General features: G+C 39.9%; 1 protein-coding gene across 1 annotated transcript in view; it reads left to right on the forward strand.

Annotated features, from left to right (window-relative positions):
- Positions 1 to 27,734, forward strand: part of LOC146332559 (C-myc promoter-binding protein-like) — a 117,661-nt gene that overhangs the window by 40,029 nt on the left and 49,898 nt on the right. Inside the window, exons 4-12 of the mRNA XM_084729882.1 lie at positions 4,663 to 4,732; positions 8,914 to 9,083; positions 17,627 to 17,934; positions 19,770 to 19,836; positions 20,047 to 20,105; positions 21,204 to 21,348; positions 22,966 to 23,141; positions 23,670 to 23,770; positions 26,949 to 27,164. Coding sequence (XP_084586008.1) covers positions 4,663 to 4,732; positions 8,914 to 9,083; positions 17,627 to 17,934; positions 19,770 to 19,836; positions 20,047 to 20,105; positions 21,204 to 21,348; positions 22,966 to 23,141; positions 23,670 to 23,770; positions 26,949 to 27,164 — 1,312 coding nt within the window. The remainder of the gene's footprint in view (positions 1 to 4,662; positions 4,733 to 8,913; positions 9,084 to 17,626; positions 17,935 to 19,769; positions 19,837 to 20,046; positions 20,106 to 21,203; positions 21,349 to 22,965; positions 23,142 to 23,669; positions 23,771 to 26,948; positions 27,165 to 27,734) is intronic.

Raw genomic sequence — 27,734 nt, forward strand, 5'->3', positions numbered from 1 at the left:
ATTTGGCTTGTATGAAGACAGAAGTCAGAAGGAACTGTCTGACAGAAAGGTGAAGCAGCGAAAATATACTAAATACAGCATACACTTACACTGATATTGCTTTTTTTAGGTGCCTAAAATGTTTTGCTACTGACCCTGTCCACAGCAGTACTCCTTCTACAAAGTGCACTGTCCTCCATCTACTGTAGTACCTCATATAACCCCACTTCAAAAAATCCCAACTACCCCTTTAAGGGTAAGTGGAGACCTCAAAAATGTCAAATACTTCATTACAGAATAATTTTATCGTAACAAGGTATTAACATACGAGGGTGGCTGTTTGGGTTTAAGTCACTCCAGGACATTTTGACTTCAGCAGACTTTAGTGCTCATCTTGTCAGAGCCTTGTCTGAAATTCAAAATGTCAAGATATTTTTTAGCCAGAAGTCTTGAATCCTCAGCTCCACTCTGATGCCTCACTTTTCTGAAATCCCTCTCCAGGAGAGACTTAAATTGGTGATACAGGCTTTGGAAATGCAGTCAGCAGAACAAGATGACATTGAGCCTTATTGCAATGACTGTGAGTAAGCCTGGCAAACACTGACAGATTTTACCGCTGTACTTTCTCCAGTTAAGGTTCATAAGTTTAATTTGAAATGATGGAGTTGTGTTGGCAGAAATGTCAAGTGGAGTTAAGTGGGGCTTCTCGGTGTCTTTTGTGCTGAAACATATTGTGGAGCAGTGAAGGACAAAGAACTGAGAAATAGACTCCGTCTCACCTATTTATTCTCTTTTCGAGTTAATTGCAGTTTTTCAGTAGTTAGGAGAGAGACTTCAGCCCCCAGGTGAGTTACTCGAACTTGGTAGTGCATCCAATTATGGATAATTGTGTAAAACCCTCCTACATTGCCTCAGGAAGTTTGTTAATGCCGTGTGTTTATACTGATCCGGTCTTGTTTCTTTCTGAGGAGGGAAGCAGAGTCCCTCAAGCTTTATGGCCTCTACTCGTGTGTTTGGTTTCCTCCTCACCCAGTATTTGTGCTGTAGAAAAACATCTCTTTCTACCCACTGCCCTGTCATATTCTCTCTCTTTCTCCCACCCTCTCAACCACACACACACACAAACACACACACACTAGGACACTGTAAGAGTCTTTGCTGTGTCAGCTTGGTCTACATTTGGCATGTCATACTGTAGAGCAGGCTACCCCCGCTGAGAAACTGTGTGTGTGTGTGTGTGTGTGTGTGTGTGTGGTTGCACATGTGTCTTAAAATCTCTTCGAGCTGAGCATATGTGTGTCAGGAAGTGTTTAGAGTCAGTATATAAATCGACAGAGACTTGTGGTGCATGAAGGAAAAATTGAGACTCTGACAATAAAATTGGGATTAAACTACACTGATTTTTCAATCTGATGGATGTTGGAGCTGTGAAGATCATTTTTTAATGAGAGTCTTCCTCCTGGTAGTTAAAGTTTTATTGCAATTTTTAGTTGCCGCAGATCATCTTCCTCTCTCAGTGACTAATTGTCACAAACAAGATGTGTTTATCAGATGTATCATCACCTCCCTCCACATGCTAAAGGTTTAGTGACTAGATACACAAGTGTGAGCGTAGTTGGGCTTTTGGTTTGAATTTCTGTACCTAAACCAGTGGTTCCCAAAGCCTGCAGACCACTGGCAGCCATCAGAAACATTTTGTCTGGACCTTGAGTAGAGCTGTACCCAAATTTTGTCAGAATTTTGTTAGCTGAATTAGATGTGGACAATTCATTCCTATTTTTTCAGTTCAGCCCCACACTAAAATCCTATATCCGTCTACATATGTTTTACCAGTAAGACTCATGTTTTAATGCCTAAACATCAGATTTTCACACAGTCAGAGAAAGTAAAAGTGTACGTTCTGCTGCTTGTAGTTCAAAATCCCAGCACACTGCAGGACGTGCAGCACAGGTGATGCGCTACAGCAACTGTGCTCTGTTTCTATCACCCGTCTGTGCTTCCATCACAGTTATTTTTGTGGTTTGTGGTGATTTAGAGACTTAGAGAAGATTAAGAGAAGTTTGCAGCCTGCTGTGCAAAATTACATTAACATTGATCTGTGCACAAGGATGCAGCTAAAAAACAAGAACTGACAATTATTTACCAACCACTCATTTCACCTTCTCTTAACAATTAACCACCAGCACATGTTGTAACATGGAATTTTTTTAATAAGGGTGCCAGCAAATATAAATATACATTTATGATTTCCCTTATTTATAACTCCTCATAGAAATGTTCTCCTTGTGCATTTTTGGAAGCTTCTGTCTTTTTTATTTTATTCTGGTCACATGGCAACTGGCATGGCAAGTGTCTCGGGGGTTAGTTCCATCATCAATGCTAGTGCTGTGTGTCAGTGGACAACTCGGCAGTTTAATGTGGAAGTGAGATGGAAAAGCCACCACAGGGAAAAAAAAGCTTAATTGTTGAGGGGAAAAGAGAGGTTTCAGGAAAAATCAATCGACTCTGCCTTCATCAGACCTCGGGGGACAGATGAAGCGGTCTGCCTTATCTGCAAACAGGTGAAGGAGATCAATCACAAACCCGATGACAAGTTTGTGGGTTTTACTTTGCGGCACTCAATCATATGCCGGCTCCCTAAATTGATACTCAGTCATCAAAATTTTAAGAACTCCTGGTCTAACCTGATGAAGGATTAATACTTCTTTGCACTGCACTGTCCATTTTATCAATAATTGCACTGACTGGCTTGATGGGGACATTTTAATTGAGGCCAAATGATGAATGATAATAGTCTGCAGTTATATAGTGCTTTTCTGCCTTAGCGGACAAAAGGCCTTTACAATTCACCCCTCATTCACCCACTCACACACACAGAGCAGCCACGCACGGCACAAGCTTCAAAATTAGCTGCAATTTGAAGGTTCAGACAATGTAAGTTTGCACTGCGTACTCAATATTATTGATAACCATTTTTCAGTGGTGGAAGAAGCTCTCATGTCTTTTATTTAGTCAAAAGAAAAATTTCACTCTGTTACTAGTTAAAGTCTCACATTCACTTCACAGTTCATTTCATTTCAACAGCGAAATGCACTTAAAATATGAAGTAAAACTACTTGTTGGGCAGAATGGTCATTCTCAAAGAGTTATTATATCAATCCTATTATTGGAATATTATTACTGATCCTTCAACACAGCAGCATTTTGATTTTACAACTGGTAGAGCAGATTTTAACCACTTCATGTACTGTTGGATAGTTTAATCTATAGCACAGTGTCAGTATATTTTATTACCCGATTGTATAATCTTAATCTCAGATAATGTTGTGGAGTAAATGTTGTGTAAGTGTTTGTCTCTGAGATGTAGGGATAGAAGTACAGACGAATCCAGTGATTGGTTTGTGTGTTTTGCCATCTGGTGAAACACACTCTGTGTCTGTTGGTCATGTCTAGAAGAGAACCCAAGATTTGTGAAACTCTTGCAAGATTTTCTCATGGTTTTGGTTAAAATGCTAACTCTTGCGAGATCTTTCGCGGGTCTCAGGATTCACCTCTAGACTCTGTGTCTGCTGTCGCCTGCTGATAGTGACAGCATGAATACCTGGACTGTCGACGTCAAACAGTGGCTCTCAGTAACTAATAAAGCTTTACATGGTAATTAGATATTAGTTATTACAAGTATTCATTATTTTAAAGAATAAAGTCCTTTCTATTCATATTCTTGATCTACTTCTTGCAAACGCCCATTGAATCTGTGTGAAGTAGGCTTGTGGGTTTTGCATTGTTTTTTTTTATTTTCAAGGTTGAATTTTGACTACTGTTGGAGCAGCTGAACTGCACAGGTTCTTCCCAACTTCACAGACATTGTTGTCAAAAGTAATGTTTCATATAAAGTACACGCATAGGAAGAAAACTGTACACTCGCATTCAAACACATGTACACTGGAGGGAGAGGCTATGGCGGCAATGATAGCTTGTTTATTTCCAGTACTTCCTTTATTCCTCTCTAAACTAGTTTAAATTAAGTAAAGTAAAAGTGACTCACAGAAACTTGTTCTGTATATGATGTCCATTAAATGTTCAGCAGCTGACTCTCACTCTCTTTTTTCAGTTAAGAATTTATGCATATGGTGGTGTGTTCTTTATACTGTGGCAGTTTTCCTAAGATTAGATTTCCTAAGATAAAAAGCAATATTCACCGTCTTAAAGTATTGCAGTGTATTGAAACATATGGAATTGTAACATCTGTTTTGTGATACAAATCGTATTGGCAAATTCTTGCAAAGACACGGCCCTGTCCATGTAAAGTATTCATAATTGGTAGTTAAAAACAGCAGCTGAAATGAAAAATTCCAAGTCTGTTGCTCCTCTGATCGCACGCAGCATTAATGCAGTAAGGTGAAAACTTTAATCAGTGAAGGTCAGCAAATACACAATTTTCAGCTCGTGTTATAATCATAATGGACTAAAACATGGGAAACCACTTAAATTCTCATTTAAAAACATTGAGCTGACTCATTTATAGCTTCATTAGCGCTGTGCTGCTGTATAGTTTAATCCAATTAAATAATGTCACTTTTGAAGAGAAATGACTGGACAACAGCTCCAAAATTGGAATTTGTGATTATGACTTGTGGTCTGGCCTCAACATACTAACTTTTCCCATTTCCATCTTGTTTTCAGTGGGGCTCCTCTGTCTACCTGTGTTATAAGAAGTCTGTGGCCAAAACCAACACAATAGCCTACAAAGCAGGTAAGCCTCCCTAATCCCATAACTACTGGTGCGCACAGATCCAAATACTGATGTGTGCCTCCTGTATCAAATAACCATGTTGTGAGTAAATACTTTCTCTTCTTCCTCAGTTCTTCCCACAATCAGTGTGAGAAAAACAAAACCGTCAGAGAAGGAGGATCATTTCAAATATATTTGAAGGTTATTTGTTCATAATAAATTGGACAAGCTGAACCGAAATTAAGTTAATTTTTAAGTGATAAATATTTATTGCATTGACGTTATTGCCTGTTTCTCTATTTGTTCCAGCTGTGTTAGAAACGTCTCTAGAGACGAGGGTCTGCTGCAGAGTAAACTGGCTGCATGAGGACATTCTGCTCCAGCTGTGCTCCCAAGTTCAGGCTTGTTGGAGCATGTTGAAGCCTCAGAATTAGAGTGATGAGATAAGCCTCTGCACGCCAATATTGTTCCAATATAAAGATAATGGGTTTAAATGGTTCACATATATTTAATGATATTATGAGTATAAGAAATAATGAGCTTAATTCACATTAAATCCCTCTGACTTTTCAGGGCCCTGACAGAAGATTGTCATTTCCTGATAACACTGTTGGCTCAGTGCTGCTGTGTTTGGCTCAGCCTCAGATTGGCTGGCTGATGTTTTGTTGTTCATGTCTTGAATATGCAGCAGACTGTGAATGGAGCGATCCTATCTGTTTCTCACTAACGCTTTGGATGAGTCAGCTCGCAGAAATGAATTTTATTTTCAACATTTCAGCCCAGGAAACGTCCCGCACGCATCAAGCCTAAGTTTTGGAAATGCATGTGTTTTGCAGCATCTGACTTTATTTATAGATTAATGCAACAGTTTGATGCAAAACTGAACAAGCTGAGTTTGTTTTGTTGGTGGATACATGGTTTTCATTTTGGGGTGAAATATTGTTAGTGTGCACATTATATAAGATGTTGCCCAGTTTGTACAATATAGTAGCCTACTTTTTTAAGAACAGTCAGGAACCCTTTGAAATGATACAATATTAATTCTTAAAAATTAAGATATATATTTCCATTTTGAAAATTGTATTGTAAAATCTCTTGTTTTGTAAAAGGAGTCACTTGTACATTACTTTGCATGAGCGGTATCACCATCTCTGCAGCTCAGTGAAGCACGTTAGCATGGTTCTCTTTTTTTTAGAACGTTGTTGTGCTTTAACAGCGCATTTACAGTTTTGGTTCAGTCTCAGTGCTCTCATCAGCTCTTTCCTGCATTTCCTGCAGCTGATTTCTTCTGATAAAGCGTACTCAATCTGCCAAACACCGCACGGCAGACGGATGAAGCCGATCAAGAGGGCGGAACATCTCGCAATCTAAAGAACCAGAACCATTTTTTGCATGCATGTGGTTGTGCGTTGGCCTGTCTATTCTGAATATTCCAAGCAAAGCCAGAATCTGTTGGCCACGTAAAGCAGCAAATTGCCCACTTTTCTCAGAGAGCAGTTCTCAAAACTCTTTCACAAAAGTGCATTCCATAATAAGTGGACGAAAATCAGACATTATATTTAATGTTTGGGGTGAGGGAGGAGCACTTCCTGGACTCAAAATGCATTTGTTCGAAGTGCTGGATGATGTCCACAGTCTCAGCGCCACATATCCATAACTTAGTTCTGTTCAAAAAGAAAATAATAAATATGACATACAGATGTAATGAAAGTAACAGCAGGATCTTTTTTATTTTCTCTCCCACATGGCAAAAGTGGAACTTTGGCAACAACGTAATGGCAGCTCTGTGGGGACACACTAGCTCAGATACAGAAAGCTTTTATTCATGACTTTATGATTGTTGAGGGTAGGGCTGACCAATACACTATGTTGAAATTTTCCAACTGGCCATTGTCAGCCCATCCATTGGTGATAAGCGATATCTTCATCCCCCCTCCCACCTCCTCCCGTCCTCAGCTGGGAGTCTCAAGTCTCAGCTGGGAGATGTGCACAAGCAGCGAATTCACCATGTTACATATGCTGCATATGTCCAATAAGCAAAATAAACTCACAAAATGTCAAGAAATTAAATATTCTCACACCTAGTTCCCTTTTTAAACAAAAATAGAACCGTAGATCTTCTGAATTCAAGTTTCTCTCTTTCACCAAACTAAAACGACCTTAATGAGCTTGTTAACTTCTTGTAAAACACACTACATTCAAACTCGACAGAAAAACATATAAAACTCACCCACACAGTCTTTGTTAGTCTGTCCACTCTTCCAACAATCACCAACTTTTGTTTGGTTGAAATAAATCCTTAATTCACTGTGTGAAAAGAGTGCAAAGTGTCTGACTCTGCAGGCTGTTTCCCTCTCACTCCTCGCCCAGCTCAGTGCACTCACGGTCCGGCTGAGTGGTTGTGTACCGTGCTGCTGGATGAGAGCGTGGCGCGGAGCAGCAGCTGTCACTCTGCAGACCATCACATTAACAAAATAAAATGACAAATATTGCTCCAAAAATTGGCCAAGAAAACCAACAGATGATGGATTCGGCCCATCATCAGTGGGTGATATATTCATCCAGTCATTCTTCCCTAGTTGGAGGGCTCTTTTGTCGAAGACTGTCAGCCATTGCGATGATGATGGTATCATCCATCAGCCCAGTCCTACTTTGTATGGGACATATATAATCAAAAATAAAACTCCAGGCACACTCTTGTAAAACAATTAAAATGCCTTTATCCTCAAGTTGTGGCCATGTTAGGCCTTTGCCATGACAATAATGTCATTTTGATTGTTTTAAAAGAGAGTGCCTTGGAGTTTTTTGTGACAGGAAGTGGTTTTGCCAGGGTTTATATGCCAAACTAATTCTTGTGGTGAGATAAAATAGGTTAACTGGTGAGCTTTAGAGGAGCCTGACCGAGTCTAGCTAGCTGTTAACGTGTGCTGTGCACACTTCAGCTTTATATCAGTGTTTCCCATCACTTCTATGAAACTTGTTGCTACAGTTACATGCTATGGTAAAATGTATATATATATTGCAATTATTTTAACAGGTATTGCAATATGCAATTTGCAATATGATTCACGATTAGTGGGAATCATTTTTGCATCACAAATAAAAAAAAAAAACACTATTGAAATCATGATGACGTTTGTTGGTTCTTCTACCAAGCAAACATGTTTTCTTACATCTTGAGAACAGCATTTGTAGGCCAGGAGCATCTCTGCAGCACTACAGTACTTCATTATAATGCTGTTTTGTCAGCCAGTTTTCCTTTATCAAAAAACTGCAGCTTCTCCACTTTGGCTATTGGTCATACAGGGATTTCAACAATATTTTTATTAACTGTGCAGCCCGAGTTGTTACTGTGACTAGTACAACAAACAGCTTGTCATTGTTTTTCACTGAAGCCAAAATAACATTGCAAATGAAAACAGCAAATGATTGAATCCTTTTTCTCTTATTCTTAGAGTGTTTGCATTAGCTCTTTAATGTTGCAAAAATTCTAATTACTTTGGTACAAACTGTCGTAATTTGAGTTGCTGACCAAACCCTCAGGACACGGCAAGATTTCTTAATTTCTCCCTCTGGGGGCTTTAAATGTAGCTGTGCAGTTGCAGGTGTGTTCATGATTAATAATTGTGTCAGATTACTTTGGTATTAAAATGTGTGCAGCAGTTTCTCATCCCTGCAAGAATGTAAATGCGCAGTTTAAAATCTGCATTTACTATTTTCCAACTTTTAGCCTAATAATTAAACTTTTGGTGAAACCTTTTGGGGACTTGTTGGAAAGTTTTTAACTCGGTAGACATTGACTTTTCTCTGTTTTCCAGAAGCTCTTTTGTTCACAGTTTTTGTCTGTTACTCGTAGAATAGAGTCCTTCATAACAGAGTTAAAGTGCACAAAATAAAATCAGTGCTCATCGCTCCTTGTTTGTGTCCACTGACAGTGACTAATGACCCAAAGGCCTGATTACCAAGCACTGATTGCTCATTACAAAGGCAGGCGTTTCTGTTGAAACACTGGCCCAATAAAGTCGTACATTATCACCATGATTATAATAAATTGAACTTGTTTTGTTTCATTTTAAGCTGAGAGGAAAGGTGGTTTTGCATCTATATTAGCTGTTAATTGGTAAACACGGGGGGTGGGGTGGGGTTGCACCTCTCTAAATTGAGTTCTCACTTTGTTTGCTTTGTGTTTTTTCTCCTGTTAGGTTTATTCAGCAGATATCCAGAGGAGGACTATGAGTCATTCCCTCTGCCAGAGTCTGTCCCTCTCTTCTGCCTTCCCATGGGGGCCACAATCGAGTGCTGGCCAGCGAACACCAAATACTCCCTCCCTGTTTTCTCCACCTTCGTTCTCACCGGAGCCTCTGGAGAGAAGGTAAAACGGTTGAATGGATAGATTCACTCTACTATCCTACTTTCTGTCTTTTTTATCTCATCCAGACGTCTAACAAACATGTCAGCGGCAGCATCAGATATGAGAGGATGCCAGTGACTGTTAGACCTCATCAACAGACTGTAACTGCCATCTATACAGCTGACATAACCACACACTAACGCACTATTGTGGGGCACAAGGAAACCACAATGCTCTACATTCCACAAAGGAAAGTGGGTCAGGCATGCATGTTGCTTTTGTCAGATGAAAACCTCGTAACTCCAGATCTAGGGTTTCTTTTTTTAGGATCGGCCTGTTGGCTGAAAAAATGGATAAAACACAAAAATCTGACTGAATAATGTAGTACATGTGTTAACACTTTATTTTAATAAGGTTGAGATGGCCCTTTCAGATCATATCCCTGGTGATAATTTGTATTTCAGTTTCAACCATTAATATCCTGATATACACTCATCAATCAATGTTCAGCTTTTAGGAGCACAGAGCTAAGACTCATTAGTTAGCTAATAACAGCATGGTATGGCTGTTGTCATGTTATGGCCCACCCACTTTTTTAAAATATATTTTTGGGGTTTTTATAGAACAGCTGAAGATATGACAGGGAAGGGGGAGAGAGAGTGGAGGAATGACACGCAGCAAAGGGGCCATAGGTGGGAGTCGAATGCAGAGCCGCTGCAGAGCACTCGCCGGTTGATTCCACCAAGCACGGCACGTCTCCGCTACGGTTCTGATCCATCGTCCGCATGGCTGCAAGCCCCACCAGCAGCGTTTCAGAAGCATTCCAGCAGGGGAGCATTTTGCCCGCCTGATTATGTTTACTTGCTCAGATTTTGTTGATTAGATCCTCCTTCCTTGCTCTTTGTGCTTTTACCATGGATAAGCTGGCTTCGTGGTTAAATAGTTTCTTTTCTGTCTGTCTTTGTGATCGTGAATTTGCACGGGATCTTTTATTTAGAAAAATCTCCCTGCCTTTTCTGTGTCAGACTTCCTGCACGTTCAGAACGGCTGCGATCAGCTCCGGCTGACGTGGTGCAGCTGTGACTCGATGCTGCTGCGCCTGATGGAATTTACCAGTCAGCCGGGTTACATGGGGCAAATGCTCTACCGACTGGGCTACCAGGCCACCGACACACCCACAAATCCAATCAAATTCATACCGACGTTAAGTCCCGCCTGCCTATCCTGTCTCACTTGAAGAATCTGGACACTCCTGAAATGCAGTTTCATGCAGACCTTCTTTAATTTATTAACATTAATGGCAAGGCTGTTATTTTTTCTGTCTTGAAAAGTTAACATTGAGTTGTGAGGTTTTCATTATATAACAGTGCATCCTCTCTCCCTCTTACTCTGAATCTGAATCACTCACTTGCTCACTCACATGCAGTTGCAAACAAACGACAGAGTTTACATTCACTCTAGTGTCCCCATTAACAGTTTCTAGTTCCAGAGGCCCAGATAAGCTTTTAGCCTAGTTTTGGTATGTTAGTTTACTCTGACAGGAGCCATGATGTTGTGGAGGGACTTGTTTTCACTGTCTGCTGTCTGTGTTACTGTGTCTTTAACTGTGACATGTGGTCGTTAGTCACGAAAACAAAAGGATGTGATATAAACAGAGTAATGATGATCTACATGATCAAGTGGAAGTAAAAGTCACCAGTAATGTGGAGGATAAATTGATTACGTTCATCATCCGTTACTGGTGAGATGGACAAACCGAATCCAACAAAGACTCCTAAAAGAAACTGGAGTATTTTAATTCAGCTGAGACAGAAATACTGAGTTACTTCTGTACCAAGTGCAAACAACTAAAGGTGCTCTAAGCAGCATTCACTGCCACTAAACACATTTATACATCTGTGTATGCTAACTTTGTGCAATACTATGAGCATACAGACATCTGTGCATGCAAGCCTCATCCAATCGGGTAATTCACAATATTTATCAGCACTTTACATTAAATAATGAGCAATAATACTAACAATAATACTAGCAATTTATGATATTAAGGTGCAGTAACACAAGCACTTTAGCACCTGTCACTTTAACATTCAGCACTCAAAGCACTTCAGCTCCAGTTGTTCTGGTTTGTCATGAGAAACATCTCATAATTACTTATTGTACTGTTGTTCATGTGTCTTTCTTTCTAATACAGTACAGTTTTTGTTTTTACTAATTTTCTGTTTCTTGTTTTACTTATTTTTTGTTGTTGTGACATTTATGTACAGTTGTAAGTTGAAGTTTGTTATGTAACAACCTGCCAAGGGACTACAGATGGAAATTAGCCTCTGGCAATAATCTATAATGTCTATGATCTTGCATATTTACATGTAAATATTCATTAATGTGCACTGTCTCTATTTTAAATAAATAAATAAATGAATGAAAATAAATTAAGGTAGATATAGTTCTAGACAACCAGCATCTCAGACTAATACAAATGTGCACTTTGTTTACTCAGTTAAGTTGGGGGGAAAAGAAAGCAAGATCTGAACACACAGTGCTCTCAAAACTTTGATCAAATTGTCAAACCAGGTAGTACTGATCAAATATGAATCAACATTATATGACTACATTGTCTATTTCTAGTCTAAAATGCTTTCAGAAACAAATTAAATGTACCGATTAGCTGTAACTGAAAGATTGTGACCAGGCAGCTGACATTTTGGGTCTGCTTTCCAAAAGTGGCTCCCAAAAATTTGTTATTACACTACCTGTTTCTCACCCAAAAAGGAAACATTTTAGTGTAATTGACGCAGGGACACACGTGGCCATCCCATATAGACAGAGAAGCTTGGATAATAACACATACAGATGGAGTGTGACACCATGACTCCATTAGATCTTTACAGAGCAAACAGTTGTTTGCTGACATTTAATGAGGCTGAATGTTGCATATTGCACCTTTTAAAGACTCAGTGAACACTGGTTTAGTTGTAACCCTCTAGACCGATCAACAGGACAGAGTATCACACTCTCACCTGTGTAACAGAGATGATTCTGCAGATCATTTTGCAGCCCTGACATCACACGTCACTAACATCACATCAGTCCCTGACACTCAATCCAGAGTGAATCAGCATGTATGAAGCAACTTCAGCCATCAAATGTCCGGTCATAACTGATTATCCACCATGCTTGATTGATTCGAGGCGGCTCAGATCAGTCTGGGACTTTAGCTTGTACATTCTCTAAAACTGCAGTTCCCTGAGGAGATACAGGTAAACATCTTTGTGAACATATGCAGAGCAGATTTTATCAGTAACCACAGGCTGACACACACATCTCCAAAATCTCATTAATGCATAGTGTGGACCTGTGTGTCAGGCAAGCTGATTGGTTGATCAAATATCATATCTAGGGCTGCAACTAAGGATTATTTTCATAGTCTGTTAATCGGTTGATTATTTTCTCGATTAATTGATTAATAGATGTTTGCATATAAAATGTCAGAAAGTGGTGAAAAATTTTGATCAGTGTTTCTCAAAGCCCAAGATGACGTCCTCAAATGTCTCGTTTTGTCCACAACCCAAAGACATTCAGTTTACCGTCAGAGAGGAATAAAGAAACTAGAAAATATTCACTTTTAAGGAGTGGAAATCAAAGACTTTCTTTCCAAAAAAAAATTTACTCACATCATTTAATCAATTATAAAAAATAGTTGGCGATTAATTTCATAATCATAATGTCAGTAAGTAAATAATGAAAATGCCCTGGGCTAAAAATCATTTTCTCCAGATGTAAGAAAACATTTTTGTTTGGAACAGACCCCAACAAAGTAAAACTGAAAATTGTGATACAAATATGGTATTTTCCAGTAATCATATATCACATTTCTGAATCGCAATATCAGTCAAAATAATTACCATATTTTGCAGTTCTAGTACTGTCACATGTGATTTTCCAGCAGAGCAGAATAAACTACATTCCTCTTCAAAGGAATTTGATATTACCTAACTTGTTGTTGTTCTGTCCAGTCACATTAAAGAACTAAATTCTTTTCATTTGTTTCAGATGTAGTGGTTTGTTTTTACTGTCACCAGACCAAATTAATTTCTGTTTCGTGATTCATTCTACTTTGTCTTCATATTGTGGTTTGCTAAATGTGACACTGCTTCTTAGTGGATGCATACATTTAGACCCACAGTCCCTGCAACTATAAGACAAACACACGCAAATGTGTCTGAACTCTCATGTACTTTCGCTTACTTGCAGCCCAGAGAAGCATACTTCAGGCTTAATAAATTCACCACATAAACACACAAACAGACAAACATACACATTCTTGGTTTCAAAATCTAAACATAAGCCTCTTCCCGCTGTGCTGGTTTGTGGATTTGGAAAGTGGGCCAGTTGGGATGAGAATCGTGTTGACACATATTAGTGAATTATGTGGTGAAACACAATCGTGATTGAGAACAAATAACAACCAGAGCCTAGCGATGTTTAGAGAGCAGCAGCTCTGCCGAACAAGGCCAGTTAGGGGTCAGCAGCCATCGCTGGTGCCAAACCTTCTGCGGTCTGCTGCTGCTGAGTCAAGTTTGTGTGTGCACAGGTCTGAGTGTGTGTGTGTGTGTGTGTGTGTGTGTGTGTGTGCATGTTTGCATGTGAGTTTGGAAGGCCTGCTGTAGCACATGTAGGGGGATATCTGGAGAGGACAGTGTGTGTGCTGACGTGCGTTTCACCGGCCAAGGTCAGAGTGAGACTCTGCAGGACTCTGGCAGCCTGCAGACTCCATGTTTAACTGAGAGCTCACCTGTTGACCCATGTGTACACGCACACACGCACACACACACACACACACACACACACACACACACACACACACACACACACACACACCACTGTGTTTCTATACTTATGAGAACCCTTTGTTGACTACAGTGATTACCGATTCCCTTAAAACACACTGCCGCGTGCGCAACTTCTACTCATTCCAAGTTACAGGGTGTTGAAACCGTTGACATGAATAAAAGACTCTCCACTTCCTCCAACTGTACAAAAATGAAGCCAGAATTTGGAGTTCCTGCTCATACAGCCAGTCGAGCCAAACGCAAGCAGAGCTCAGCTGTCAGTCATGGCACGAAACCAGCTTTTTAAAGAATCAGAAAACGAATTAAAACCAAATGTGGTGGGAAAATGAACAGTTAAACAAACATCAGTGTGTTAAGAACTACCTAAAATGACAGAAACCACCTGGCAAAAATTTACTTGACATGTGCAGCCAGCCAACAGGGGGCAAGTGAGATGTTTTGGCTTCACTTTTGGGGAACTACCCACCACTGGATTATTATTATTACTGCAGCATCAACATGCAAGCAGCATTTTACAGGCGATTGAGGTGGAGGAAATTTGAACTACTGTATACACTGTTGGATAGTCTTGGCCTGGTCCACCTTAAAATTCAGACAACCAGAAGTGAGCCTGATCTGACTAAGCCTCCTCATCAGCAACCAAGATACAGGAACAAACTCTGGTCTTGAGGAATTGTAGCATTTATTCACCATCAAATAGCCTAAACTGTACACACACTGCACTGCTGCATTTGCAGCTGTAATAAGAATTTGATCTATGTCATACGTGGTTCCTGGCCTGGTTTCACTTTAAAGGTCAGTCTCCTTCAGTGAGCCTGAGCCAGAGTTGCTGCTAACTTTGAAGCTAACCCTCTTTATCACCATACTAGACGCAGAAATGTGGCTTGGATTTTCAGGAGCTGTAGCATTTATTCACTGACAAATTGCCTAAACTGTAGAAACACCACACTGTTCTATTCATGTCACACACACACACTCTCATTCTATCAACCATGCACTCACTAACACACACAGCCTATGTACTCAGTTATTCCTTAAAGGAGTTCACTACTTCTATAACACATTTAACACTTTTAAATCTTGAGTGCTTAGGCCTGACAGGCTGCTGAGCTTGCAATGTACTGGTAGAAACCCAGAAACTGATCTATGATTTGTTTGAAAAATCGTAATATGCAAAATAACAAGCATCTATAGCTGTCAGATAATTGTAAGTACAATATTTTCCTCTGAAATGTGGTTGAACATAAGCGTTCAGTACCAGAAAGTGGAAAAAGTCAAGGAATTCTCAGTTCAGTACTTCAGTAAATGTTCACTTTTCACCAGTGCCTAAACTAAAGTCTTAATTATTCAAGACTAATCTTAACTCAGACATGAACTCTCTCCACGGCCTACCTCGAAAGAGCAAAAACCAAAAGAGCACCACAAATGTTGTGTTTGTATCACACACGCCTTTTAAGTAAGCAGGTCCAATTTCCATTCATCTATATTCACAGAATAGAAATACAATGCTGTTCAACAAATAAGCTCGTTTCTGAACACAGCGTACGCACACAGACACACACAGGCGACCTCAGTTCAGTCATCAGCAAACAAAGACACGGGCCACGTTGGGGAAAATGTTAAAAACTGACCCTCACAGGCAGCCACCAGATAAGCCAGTTAGCTTTGATCTGTGTGTGAATTGGGTAAGTCTCATATTTCCAGGAAGCAGAGGGGATTTATTTGGCCTAATGCTGCTTCTGGCTCGCATAACTGCTGTTTGTTTGGCCACAGATGGCACTGATGGTATTGATGTTCAATAAAGGTTAAACAGCAGTGCATTATACTTACTTTATTTCTATGCTTATTGATGTTTTCATTTATTTAAGAGAGCAGGGACGATTCAGAAGACTGCACAGAGGTTTCTGAACTGTCTGCTCCTTTTCATTATTAGCTGGCCAGCTCATCTGTCAGACTTTTTTTTTCTTATGGAAATTATTAAACAATGAAAAAAAGTTTAAGTTACACTTTGATCGTGTGTATGTGTGTGTGTTGTAGGCTCTTGTACCTCTATCTCAATGAGAACCAATCTGAATTTTGGCCCTAAGAATAGGAACATTTTTGGGAACAGAGGATATTAAGGGTCCTCAACCTTTCAAACAGCTCAACGATGAGCTAAAGGGCTAAATAGAGTCTTTTCATGGCACATCATCAATCTTGATGTCGGCCATTTCGGTAGTACTGACCCTAGACAACACTTCTGATCTCGCCACTCTTTTGGATTATTTGCTGCCTTCAAATGGGGACACGTTGACTGTGTTCATGAGAAGAGTTCATGTGAACGCTGCTCTTGTGAAATTCACAACCTCACAACCTAAGTTTCTGAAAGTTTCACATTAGTGACTTGTGAACACGACTTCCCATGTAGTGATTACGAGCCTCTCAGAGCGCACACACACCATCAAACCTTTGCAACATTAAAGTAAGTAATTAAAGTAATTAAAGTAATTAAAGTAAGAAGGCAAAACTGGCCAGTTGTTATTCCAAGAAGAGGAAATCAGCTCGTACAGATCTTCGCCACATATTTACCTTAATTTCTCCAAATATCCTGCCTGTCATGCTGACCAAATCTTTCAGCAGCTTCCAGACATTTTCCTGAATGTTTCTGTGGTGTAGACATCCTAAACTCTGCTTGAATTGAATATTCGGTGTGTAATCAGTTCTGTTGTTTGCATCCCAGTATCTCCAACTGTGATCAAACTGTAGACACTCTACAGAGCTGAACTATAGAGCTGAAACCACTTTGATTAGCATATTAATAGGTTTGTGAATCAACAGAAAATAATTTGCAACTATTTTAATAATTGATTTTATTGTTTGACTTGTTTTTAAGCAAAAATGCCAAAACATTTCCTTGTTCCAGCTGCTCAAATGTGAATATTTTTGGGTTTTGGACTTTTGGTCTGAGAAAACGAGCAATTTGAAGACATCATCTCGGCAGATCAGTCGATAAAGATGACAGTTGTTGATATCAGCCCTCGGCCTGTTGTGATAATTGTCAGACTTATGATGCGATATATGGAGCTTCTGCTAACCTGGATATTGCTTCTCGTGTTTACATGTGTGTTTGTCTACATGAGAATGTGACCAACATTTTCACCAACATGATGAAACAAAACAAACAGATTTGATCTTTACATCGCTTAAGCTGAATGAACAGAAAAAAATATATACTGGGACACTTTTCTGCTTGTGCTGCTAAATATTGCTGAATATTCTTGCAAATTAAAAGTTTATTTCTCTTTAAAAGGGTATGCTTGCATTAACCTGTTATTTTATCATTGTATCTGTGGCATGAAAGAGTCTTAAATAAACGATAATATTATCACAGTTATTTCTGGGGCAATATATCTTCCAACAGAAGTTATTATTATGACAGGTCTAGCCCTGAGGCCAGTGCAGAGATGTAATATAAGTGTAGTGAGAGGAACATTCAAGGACAGTTAAAGTCTGACCTGCTCATCTCTACAGGAGGCCAACACAAATGTCAGTTTAACCTTTGAAAGAAAAGTGTGGCGAAGTGTGTCAGTGTCATGTCATAAATGTCTCCTACTGCTCTGTAACTGTGAAATGATGAGGCTGTGTTCAGAAAGGACTAGTTGGTGCAGTTGCTGTACCTCTCTGTGACACTGTGCTGCGATGGACATGATAACATGATGTCCTCTGTTTCAGGTGTACGGTGCTGCCATTCAGTTCTATGAGACCTTCCCACCGGAGTGTCTGACGGATCAGCAGCGTTCTCAGCTGGGTCTCCTGAACCCCGATCCACACAAACCCTCCTCCTCCTCTTCCTCCTCCAACACCGCAGTTACACCCGGCACCAAGAGCCCCACTAACAGCACCGCAGCCCAGCGCTCGGTCCACACCAACAAGTGTATCTGTCTGCTCTCCCACTGGCCCTTCTTCGACGCTTTCCGCAAGTTTCTCACATTCCTCTATCGCTACTCCATCTCCGGCCCTCACGCCCTTCCCATCGAGAAGTGAGTTCACTTTTATCTCTTAATTTCACCATTTTATTCTCATGTAATTTAAAATTTTGCACGCGATGCAAAGTACGGCAGTTTTTTTGTATCCTCATTTCAAATCTTTCTACAACGATGTCCTCAGTATAACTTCTGGAAAGTCAAAAGTCTCCCTAGGGAGGGCGCAGAGGGGGAGAGATGTGAAGTAAAGACACTCAGGAGGTGAATTTGAGTCAAAACTTGTACTCCTTCTGGAAGTCATAACTCAAGTCTGATCTTGACACAGACATGAAACATGTATTGAAATCATTCAGCGTGACTTAACTTCCTGAGGCTGTCACTAACTTCAATAAATCTGCTTAGAAATCAGAAATATAAAAAAAGCTGCTTCTGAACTTGCTTGACAATCCTCTCATCATTTTTTTTCCAGTATAAAAGTAATCCAGTCTGTGCATCCGTGGGTACACTACAAACAGGAACTACTAATAGCTAATTCAGCAAACTTTTAATTTGTCAAAATGCAAATAAATAAAAGCTAAGGAGCTAAGGAAGACCGCTGCAGAGCTGCAGCATCTCAGACCGAAACAAATGCATGTTTTTTAAAATTTTGTCAAAAAAAACTCACACTGCTCACAAAACTCACTGTCAAACTAGGAAGTCTTGATCAAATGTGGATGAGGATTGCCTGTTTCTCAGTCAAAATGTTTTCAGAAACATGTTTTAGTTGTAAATCAAGAAAGATTGTAACCACTCCCCTGCCATTTTGTCTCTCGTGTCTAGAGGGGAACATCAGATGCACGAAAGATCTTGGGAGAGTGATAATTTGAACCCAAACTATGATCTGTCCCTGACAATAACCAGGTGTTTTCTGTTCCTAAGCCTACCCAAATCATAAACAAAGCATTGTTGCTTCAGAAAACATAATTAAGCATACAAATCATGTTTAACGGATTTAAACAAATCTAGGGCTCTTAAAAGACTCTTAAAACTCTGATAAAACAATTGGGACTCACGCAAAGACAACTAAACAGAGAAGATGGAAAAATAACAAAAATAAGAAGCCATTTCTTCCCTGTATTGTTCCATTGCAAATAGTTGTTTCCTGACATCTCATGAGGCTGAATATGTTCTCTGCTGTAATATTGGTTCCCAAATAAGCCTTTGTGTTGGTGTTTGCATGTTTCCATCAATCTTATTAGCAAAAACATGTTTGACTTTCAGATCAACTTGCAACTGTGCAGAGATCCACTTTAAAACAAAAGGATGTCATAAGTTACAGGCAGATCAGAAAGTTTGCTGCAGAACAATGGGTAATTGTGGGTGTAATTATTATTGGGGTGGGGTGAAAAATTGCCCACGTGCTCGCTCAGGACGTGATTAAAATCACTGATGCAGGTGATGTCAAAATCACTCCACCTCTGCTGGAGAAATAAATCCAGCCCAAATGGGGCTTAAGACAGATATTGTAGTTTTTCATTGAAAAATGTGCAACATTTGCTGCATGGTGTCAACCTCACTAAATCAGGGGGGATTTCATCAGTATGAGATCTGCAGTCCATCTGATGGACTGACAGCAAAGCCTGATGGTTAATGTTGATGTTATAGCTGTAATGTTTTTCATCTGTGCACCAAATAACAAAACAGGTCCAGAAATGCAAAAGGTTGAATGTTTACTTGACATTTCTCTACTCAGGTGATGTGTAACAGCAGATTCATGCTCTTCATGTTTTACTGCTGCTCATAACTCACCCATCTGAGAGGGGTGCACTGACGGATTATTCGGCCTCCAACTGCTGTTATTTTTGGCCTCACATCCCCCCAATTCCTCTTCTTCTTCTTCTTCTTCTTCCCAGGCACATCTCTCATTTTATGCACAAAGTTCCCTTCCCCTCCTCCCAGAGGCCTCGCATCCTGGTGCAGGTAAGTTTAAGTTCGGGTCATGGGAGTAAAATGTTCCCTGTGATGTTTGCTGCAGCTGGTGCAGACAATAATGTTGTTTTCTGAAGGTGTTTAGGATTGCCCGTGGGCTGCACTAGTTTAAGTCCTCCATTATGGATGAATATTTAAATGATTCAGTGCAGGCATTTGTTTGCTCGGTTGGTTTTATCTCACTTTCCAGCTTTTCTGCAGCTCTCCCCTCATGACAGCTTGATGCTGAGCCAGCCAGTGTCTTCTCCTTTGCCGCTCAGGTAAGAGCAGCTGCACGCAAGGTTTTTCTGCTGATATCTGACACCACTAATGTGTGCTAAATGTAAAGGGATTTATAGGCCTTTTGTTACTGATAGGTGCAAAATGCAGAGTATGTATGTGCAGAAAAACATAGTTCAAAATCCAATGAAATTCAATGTTTGAGAATGTTTTTCTGATGATTTGGTATGTTGGAAATTTCAATGTGAAATCATAAATAGCTCTAAAATATTGTTCATCATCATTTCTATATTATCAGTTTGATTTTGAGATTCCTTTATACACTTGAAAATATCTGATCCACTTGACAACAACATCAGGGAGCGAATGTCCCTGATCCCCAGGGACAAATGGTTGATATTACAGGTGCTCCTGTTCAAGAAAAGAAATAAATTAAGCATAGAGAAATATAAGAATAGAAAATACAAAGTATGTGAAAATATGTACATTCTACCATAATATATAAAAGAGATAATGCAATAATAACAACAATAAGAAGAGTGAAAAGGTGCCTGTGCTTTATCCACAATATATAACAGCAGTGTATAAAAATAAAACTGCAATATGTAGAAATATAATATGAATAGAAATACAAGAATGGGTGCAAGAATTATGTGCAAAAATGTGCATTAGGCTGTAATATATATAACAGTGTAGTAACAGTTGTATATATTGCACGGTGTGTTATTGCTTTGTTGGTTCAAGTCAGTATTGCACGCATGAATAATTGCACAGAAGTACAAATGTGACTCAGGAGGCAGAGCGGGTCGTCCACTAATCTCTGGGTTGCTGGCTCAAGAGTCCTTGAGTAACACACTGAACCTCAAGTTGCTCCCAACAGGCAGGACAGCGCTCTGCATGACTGCGCCATCAGCGTGTAAATGGGTCAATGAGAGGCATTTTATAAAGCACTTTGTCTGTTAAGGTAGAAAAGCACTAAGTGCAGTCTGTTTTCTGTTTACCATTAATTGGCCTTAAGTCGAGTGTTATGCTACGTTCAAGGGCCGGAAAATGTTGAGTGACTGTGTTGTTGCTTCTTCTACAAGAATGAACAATAGTGTGCATTTCTGTTGATTTTTGCCCATTTGTACTTTTCATAGCGGTGGTCGGTTTTCCACGCTGCTCCAGAACCTCGGACCAGAGAACGCTGTCACCTTGCTGGTGTTTGCTGTCACAGAACACAAGATCCTGGTCCACTCATTACGGCCCGCCGTACTGACCAGCGTCACTGAAGCTCTGGTGTCTGTAAGTTACCTCCTTTCAGCTGTACAGCAGACGCAGAGTGGGACTCCTTTTCAGCCTGGGAGTTTCATGGCTCAGCCCACTTTAATTCACAACCTATTATACTGGAAATATACTGCATAATTATAGCTTTACTATGTATGTCTGCAGTAGTGCACTGTTCTCTGCAACCTTATTATTCACAGTGTATTCTTCTAGAACATCATGATTTCCATTTCGGTGCAAATAAACGGAGCTTCACAACTTTAGTTTATTTTCACAAATTCGAGAACAAACTACAAGTGCACACAGGTTCTTTGTTTTTTTTGTCAGACAATTTACAGTTCTTAGAAGAGCTCTTGCTGTTAATTGGAATGCTACAAATGAAGCGAACAATGTGCAGTCTTTGAAAGATAAACAACTATGACAGAATAAACAGTGTAGCAGCCACTGGCATCAGTAATCACAGCAGATAGTATCTAACAGGTGCAATCATTTTATTGTTCTGGCATCATGACAAGCAGCATGAGCAGCTTCACTACTAGCTCTGTGGAAACTAAAAATAAACACACAAATAGCTGCTTATTAAGCCTAAAGGTTGTAAATAAATCCTCTAAATTTTACAGTGTTAAATTTCTACCTGGCCTACACACCTATATGCTGCACATTAATTTACTTAATTAACTGAAAATGAAAAAAAAGTATGTTTACAGTAATGAATAATTAACTGATACTCAATTAACAAATGTAACTTTTCTCTGATTTGAGAGAATATAACGCAGTAACCTTCACTGACACTGCATGGGAACGTTTTACAGCCTTTGAATTTCCACACAGTTTGTCTGCTTTTATGTGTTGTGCAGCTTGATTGATACATGACCAGGCAGTATTAAAGAGTGAATGACATTAAAACTTTCCAACAGCCTTTCCCAAACTTAAGAATGTTAAAGTCCAGCTTGAAGTCTGAAAATCTTCTGCGGCCAAACCTTGAATCACAACTCTGATCAACACATGAGACTAATCCTACCGATGACAGATAAACGAAGAGTAACATGGAATTTCAAGCTTTCTTTTAGTAGTTCTGATTACTTAAAAAAAATCATTAATATTTTGTGGTTCTTGGCCCACCAACATGTTATGCTAACTTATTGTGTGTTATGGAGGTTTTGCAAGGCGAGTGAGATCCTGCCATTCAGGTGTTTAGATCCTCTGACTCACCACAACCTAACATGACAGTCTAAATGATCTATTTACAACAACCAGCCTGGCCAACAGGTAATGCTCACATTTTTTCCAATTAGCCACCGTGTGCCGTGGTTACATACCCCGCCCCCCTCAACTGGAGTTGTACCGATCCCCCACCATACTGACTTCTCACTGTTCATGCTGGTGTCCTCTTCTTTGCTTTTGTAAAAGTATTTCTCTTTCTTTTTAATCATTAATTGTTATTATTGTTTGATATTGCTGTGATCAGTTGTGAAAACAGAGTAAAATCAGTGAAATTCATAAAATGTGACGGGAAACAGCAGAATATCTGTTTTTTTTATGTTAAGCTCAACTGTGCTGCTAACAAGAGTGTTTACCTCTTTGAAACAAGAGATTACACTTTATCTTTTCTGTCTTTACCTTTCTCCTCCTCAGATGATTTTCCCGTTCCACTGGCCCTGCCCGTATATTCCTCTGTGCCCCCTTGCGTTGGCTGACGTGTTGAGCGCCCCCTGTCCGTTCATTGTGGGAGTGGACTCCCGCTACTTTGATCTGTATGACCCGCCGCCCGACGTGAGCTGCGTGGACCTGGACACAAACACCATCTTCCAGTGAGCACAAACCCTCACAAAACCTTCCCACTGATGTTGAGTCCTTTAGACGAGTTATCGATGTGAGGAGTAAAATCATTTTTACAGAGCTCATTCTGTTTTCACCACTCCGCCGCCTTGTCATGATGAATATTGTATGGTATCATTGTGTGTAGGTTTAACTACAGGGCATGGAGCAACACATATACTGTGCAGCACTTCAGCTAAGAGCTCAACATTGTTTCGTTTGTGACATCTTTTTTTTTTTTTCAAAACCACATAACTGCCAGGTCATGAGTTCTAAGTTTAGAGACCAGGCCTTTTTCCTGGAGCCTGAGTGGAAATGGTTATTTTTGTAGTGTCAGCCTCATTTTAATATGAAGGGAATGCATTTTTCAGGTAAGGTCAATAATGGTTTATATCATTTTTGGCCTCATTACCCACCAGACAGTGTTAGGGTGGTCTGCACTCCCCTTGCCCGACTCCTGTCCATGTTGCTTTTGGCCTCTCGGCCTCCCCAGAGCTCAGCATTTGCTTCTGCTTTTCCAGCAATGAAGATAAGCGAGCCCTCACATGGAAGATCCTGCCAAAGAAAGCCTGTAAAAACCTAATGAATGTGCTGAGCAATCTCTACCAGCAGCTGGTTGACGGTGAGTACCGAGCTGATAAATGATCTGGTAGAACAAATTATTGTAAAAATGTGTCCCTTGTTTGATTTTGTTGTATTAATGTCACTCTTGCATGTATGGCAAAGATCACTTAAAACAAACTTTTCCATTTAGTGGTTCTTTTCTTTTAGTGTTAAGTTGAATAAAAGGTTGTAAAGTTGTTGTTTTTTCCAAAAGTCAGGCTCGAAGGAATTCAGAAAAACACGTCACTCATTTTAAAACATATAGGTCATTGCATCTTTGCAGACTGTATTACAATTATTATTTTCCATGTCGATTAATCTGTCTATCATTTTCTTGATTAATTGTTTAGTTGTTTGGTCCAAAGATATTCAGTTCACTGCCATAGAACACAAAATAAACTAGAAAATATTCACATTCAAGAAGCTGAAATCAGAGTTTGACTTTTTTTTTCTAATAAATTGACACAAAACAATCAATTATCAAAATAGTTGGCGATTAATGCAATCATCAATGCAGCTCTAATTACAACCCCGATTCCAAAAAAGATGGGATGCTGTGTAAAACATAAACAAAACAAAATGCAATAATGTTTTAATCCTTTTTTAATATCTGCTTAATTGAAGATGATGGTATCATGATTGGGTATAAAAAGGGTATTTGCGAACGCAGGATGGGGCGAGGGTTATTTCTTTGTGAGTTCATGATGTATAAATGATATTACTCCATGAGTTTGGTAACACTGTGAAACTGTTGTCAGTAAACAGCTTGTTTGCAACTGATTGTTGTACACAGCTTCCTTTTGGAATCCTGGTTTTACTGCCTCTTCATCAGTGTAATCAAAAATAAAATTAAATCTGTGGCCAGTTATGGTTTTCATAGAGTGTATTACACTTCATTCATCAGTTTTAGTTTTGGATTCTATGATGTGCTTGCAGTTGTTTTTGTGATGCTGTTATCTCCAGATCTCAAGTCAATTTTTTCATTATTTTGAGATAACAAAGCTCATTTTGTTGTTATAACAGGTTAATTTATCCTGTCATCTTGAGGAAACAAAAGGCTATGTCCCTGTTCTTCTTTAATGCAGACTTATCTGAAGTTTATCTTTAACACAAAGACAGAATGAAATTTCTGCCTGTAGACCTTGAAGTATGGTGATCAGTAATGGGAACTAGTGATGCACCGATCGATCTGCTGGTGACCGCAGTCAGCTGTTTTTCAGCTTGACCAGTGACCGGCTGGTCAGCGTCAGATATCCAACCTTGGCTCGGTCAAATTTACTTGCCTGCGCTGCACGATGCTTCACAGCGACACAGACAGTAAAGTCACAGCCATTTTCAACCCTTGCTGGTCATAACCACACGCGCGCTAGTATTTCATCAACGTTAAGAAGAGCAACAGACGCCAAGAGCAGGATAAAGAGAAGACAGACAGTCTGCAAGTAGCTGAGCAGCCGACTGTGTTGCCAAACAACAGTAAACCTTCCAGCTCCTCGGGCTAACATAAGCTAGCAGCATACTAATGTTCACAGACTGGCAGTTAAAATCTCACCTCCAGTTCTGGCTGAAGAATAAAGAATCCATGTTGATGGCGCCTCCCCAAACATTTTCTCACCCAGACTCGATTTAGCTTTGGGCTTTTGTTTTTTGTCGCTGCAAAGCATTACTACAGCAGGTTGATGCACCATGAGACTGTGCTCCCATTGGTGCATAAGACCTGGCAGGAACCTGAAGCACTTTTGGAGGAAATGTAAAAATGACTTACTAATCAATGTTTTATTATGAACATAAAATTTAGTTTTCCACAATAAAACAAACAAAACTGTTTGTGTATTTGGCCAAAATCAGGTCATACTTTTAAAAAATCTGAAATTGCTGTGCTTCTTTACTCCTTGGTGTTACATTTTCAGCTTGAAGCTTCAGTAGACAACAGTTCAGTTCACTGTGCTGAGCCCCCCTCACCAAACCCACAAGCTTAGACAACAGGCAGGTTTCCTTGCATAACCTCTCTCCGTTCTCCACGCCGTGAGCCTCACTAAGACCACGGTCCCTTGTGCGGCTTCTCGCCTTCTCAAAGAGTGCTCTGCGGCCCCGGGGCAGAGCGCCCCAGGCTGAAGGCAGCTGGATAACAGCAGGGCGGGATGCTAGTTCACTACATGCGTAAGCTCTGTGTGGAACTGGGACTTGTGTTTGTACTCTATGCTGTTGTAGGTAATTTATCATGGGTTGCAGGATTTTCCACCATTGAATCAGGATTTCTCCGGCTGAAGGGACGTGCATGAGGCTCTAATAGGAGCTGCTGTCTCATGACCTGTGATTGGCCAGTCTCCCTTCACACTGTACATTTTCTAAAGCTTTCTGTCCAATGATTCCAATGACAAACTGCCTAACACCGCTTTAAATCAGTTGCTACAGATGTTAAGGTGCCATCACTGCATGCTGGCACTGCACTGATGATTCTCATTATAAGTAAGAAGAACAAGGGACTTTTTGTTTTCTCCTGATAATTCTTGTTGCTGATCTTATCTCGATAACAAAGCTCTCTTTTCTTATGCTTACGAATAATTAACTTGTGATCTCCTGATAACAAAAAAATTAATTATAAGCACGTCTGTTCTCGGCTTCTGTAGGATTCTTTACAGTTTGTTCTCCATTCAGTCTGTGCTGTTCAGCTCTCCATTCAGCTAACTGAAAGCCATCAGTAATCCCATCATAGCATTATTTCCTAATTACCCATGTGCCCGCTGTGGCGCTCATTGTATTATTATCAACTTTCCCCGCTATTCGTTGAGCACACTCACCGAGAGACCATGAAACCTGCTGCTTATTGAGCTGAATAAATTGAATAAATGAATTTTCTGATTCAGTGAAGTTGAAAATCTAGCCAGTTTCTGCCAGAATTGCTGAATATTGATATGCCTGCCAGAGGTTTTAGTTGAGACATTTAAGCCTCATGGACCTCATGGAGAAACTGTTATTCAGCTTCAGTTTATTTCTCCTAATTATTCAACCCTAATCCTCATTTGCAATACGAGTGCTCACTTAAATACTTAAAGCAGTGCATTTACTTTGATCAGAACGGCTTCATCAAAATGCAAATGATGAAACATTTTCAGCAGCAGCCTCAGTTTGAAGTGATGATTCACCCTTTCTGTTGACATGAATGTAAACAGCTGCTGATCCCCACCCTCTATGTTCAGGTCAGTACCGACCCGATGGGCTGCTGGAGCTGAGCATGAGCGACACGTCCGAGCTGAGCTGCGGGAAGAGCCTCCACACGCTGGAGCTGGAGATCCAGGAAGCCTTCCTGCGCTTCATGGCAGCCATTTTGAAAGGTTACCGGTCATTCTTGCGGCCTATCACACAGGCACCCTCTGAGAAGGCCACAGACGCCAGCTCGCTTTTTGACTTGCAAGGTATGAGAAGTAAAGTCACTCTGACCTGAAGTATTCAACTCCTTTACTAAAGTAAAAGTACTAATACCACTGTGAAAATACTGCATTCAAAACCCCACGTGAATAAAAATGTGGAAGTATTATCTGCAACATTTACTAAAAATATCAAAAGTAAGAGTACTAATTGTGCCATAAAGTGGTCCCTCTATCTTATAGGATGTGTTTGGATTAATTTGTTCCTGCAACATTAATGTTTTACTGCTGTAGTTGTTCAAGTTTGAGCTTTAATGACTTTATATACTGCTGGGTAGTTTAATCTACAGAAATGCATCATATTCTTTAAGACTATCACATGTTTGTTGTGTGACTGTCCTGTGAGAACCACAAATCTCTAAAAAGTCAACTTTTCATGATCTCAGAAAAACAGCCCTGTTTTCAGCTTTGTGATGATGCATTTTCCAACTCATCAAAGAAACTTTTTAAGTAGTACAAAAAAGAAGAAAGGTCTAGGGCTCTTTTCTGGCAGAAGGCTAGAGAGCCTTTATTCAGATGGATATTTAATAATCATAACCACATGAAATAGCCATTTCA

Source organism: Lutjanus erythropterus, chromosome 1 (assembly GCF_056507025.1).
Source record: "Lutjanus erythropterus isolate fLutEry1 chromosome 1, fLutEry1.hap2, whole genome shotgun sequence".
Taxonomy (NCBI): domain Eukaryota; kingdom Metazoa; phylum Chordata; class Actinopteri; order Lutjaniformes; family Lutjanidae; genus Lutjanus; species Lutjanus erythropterus.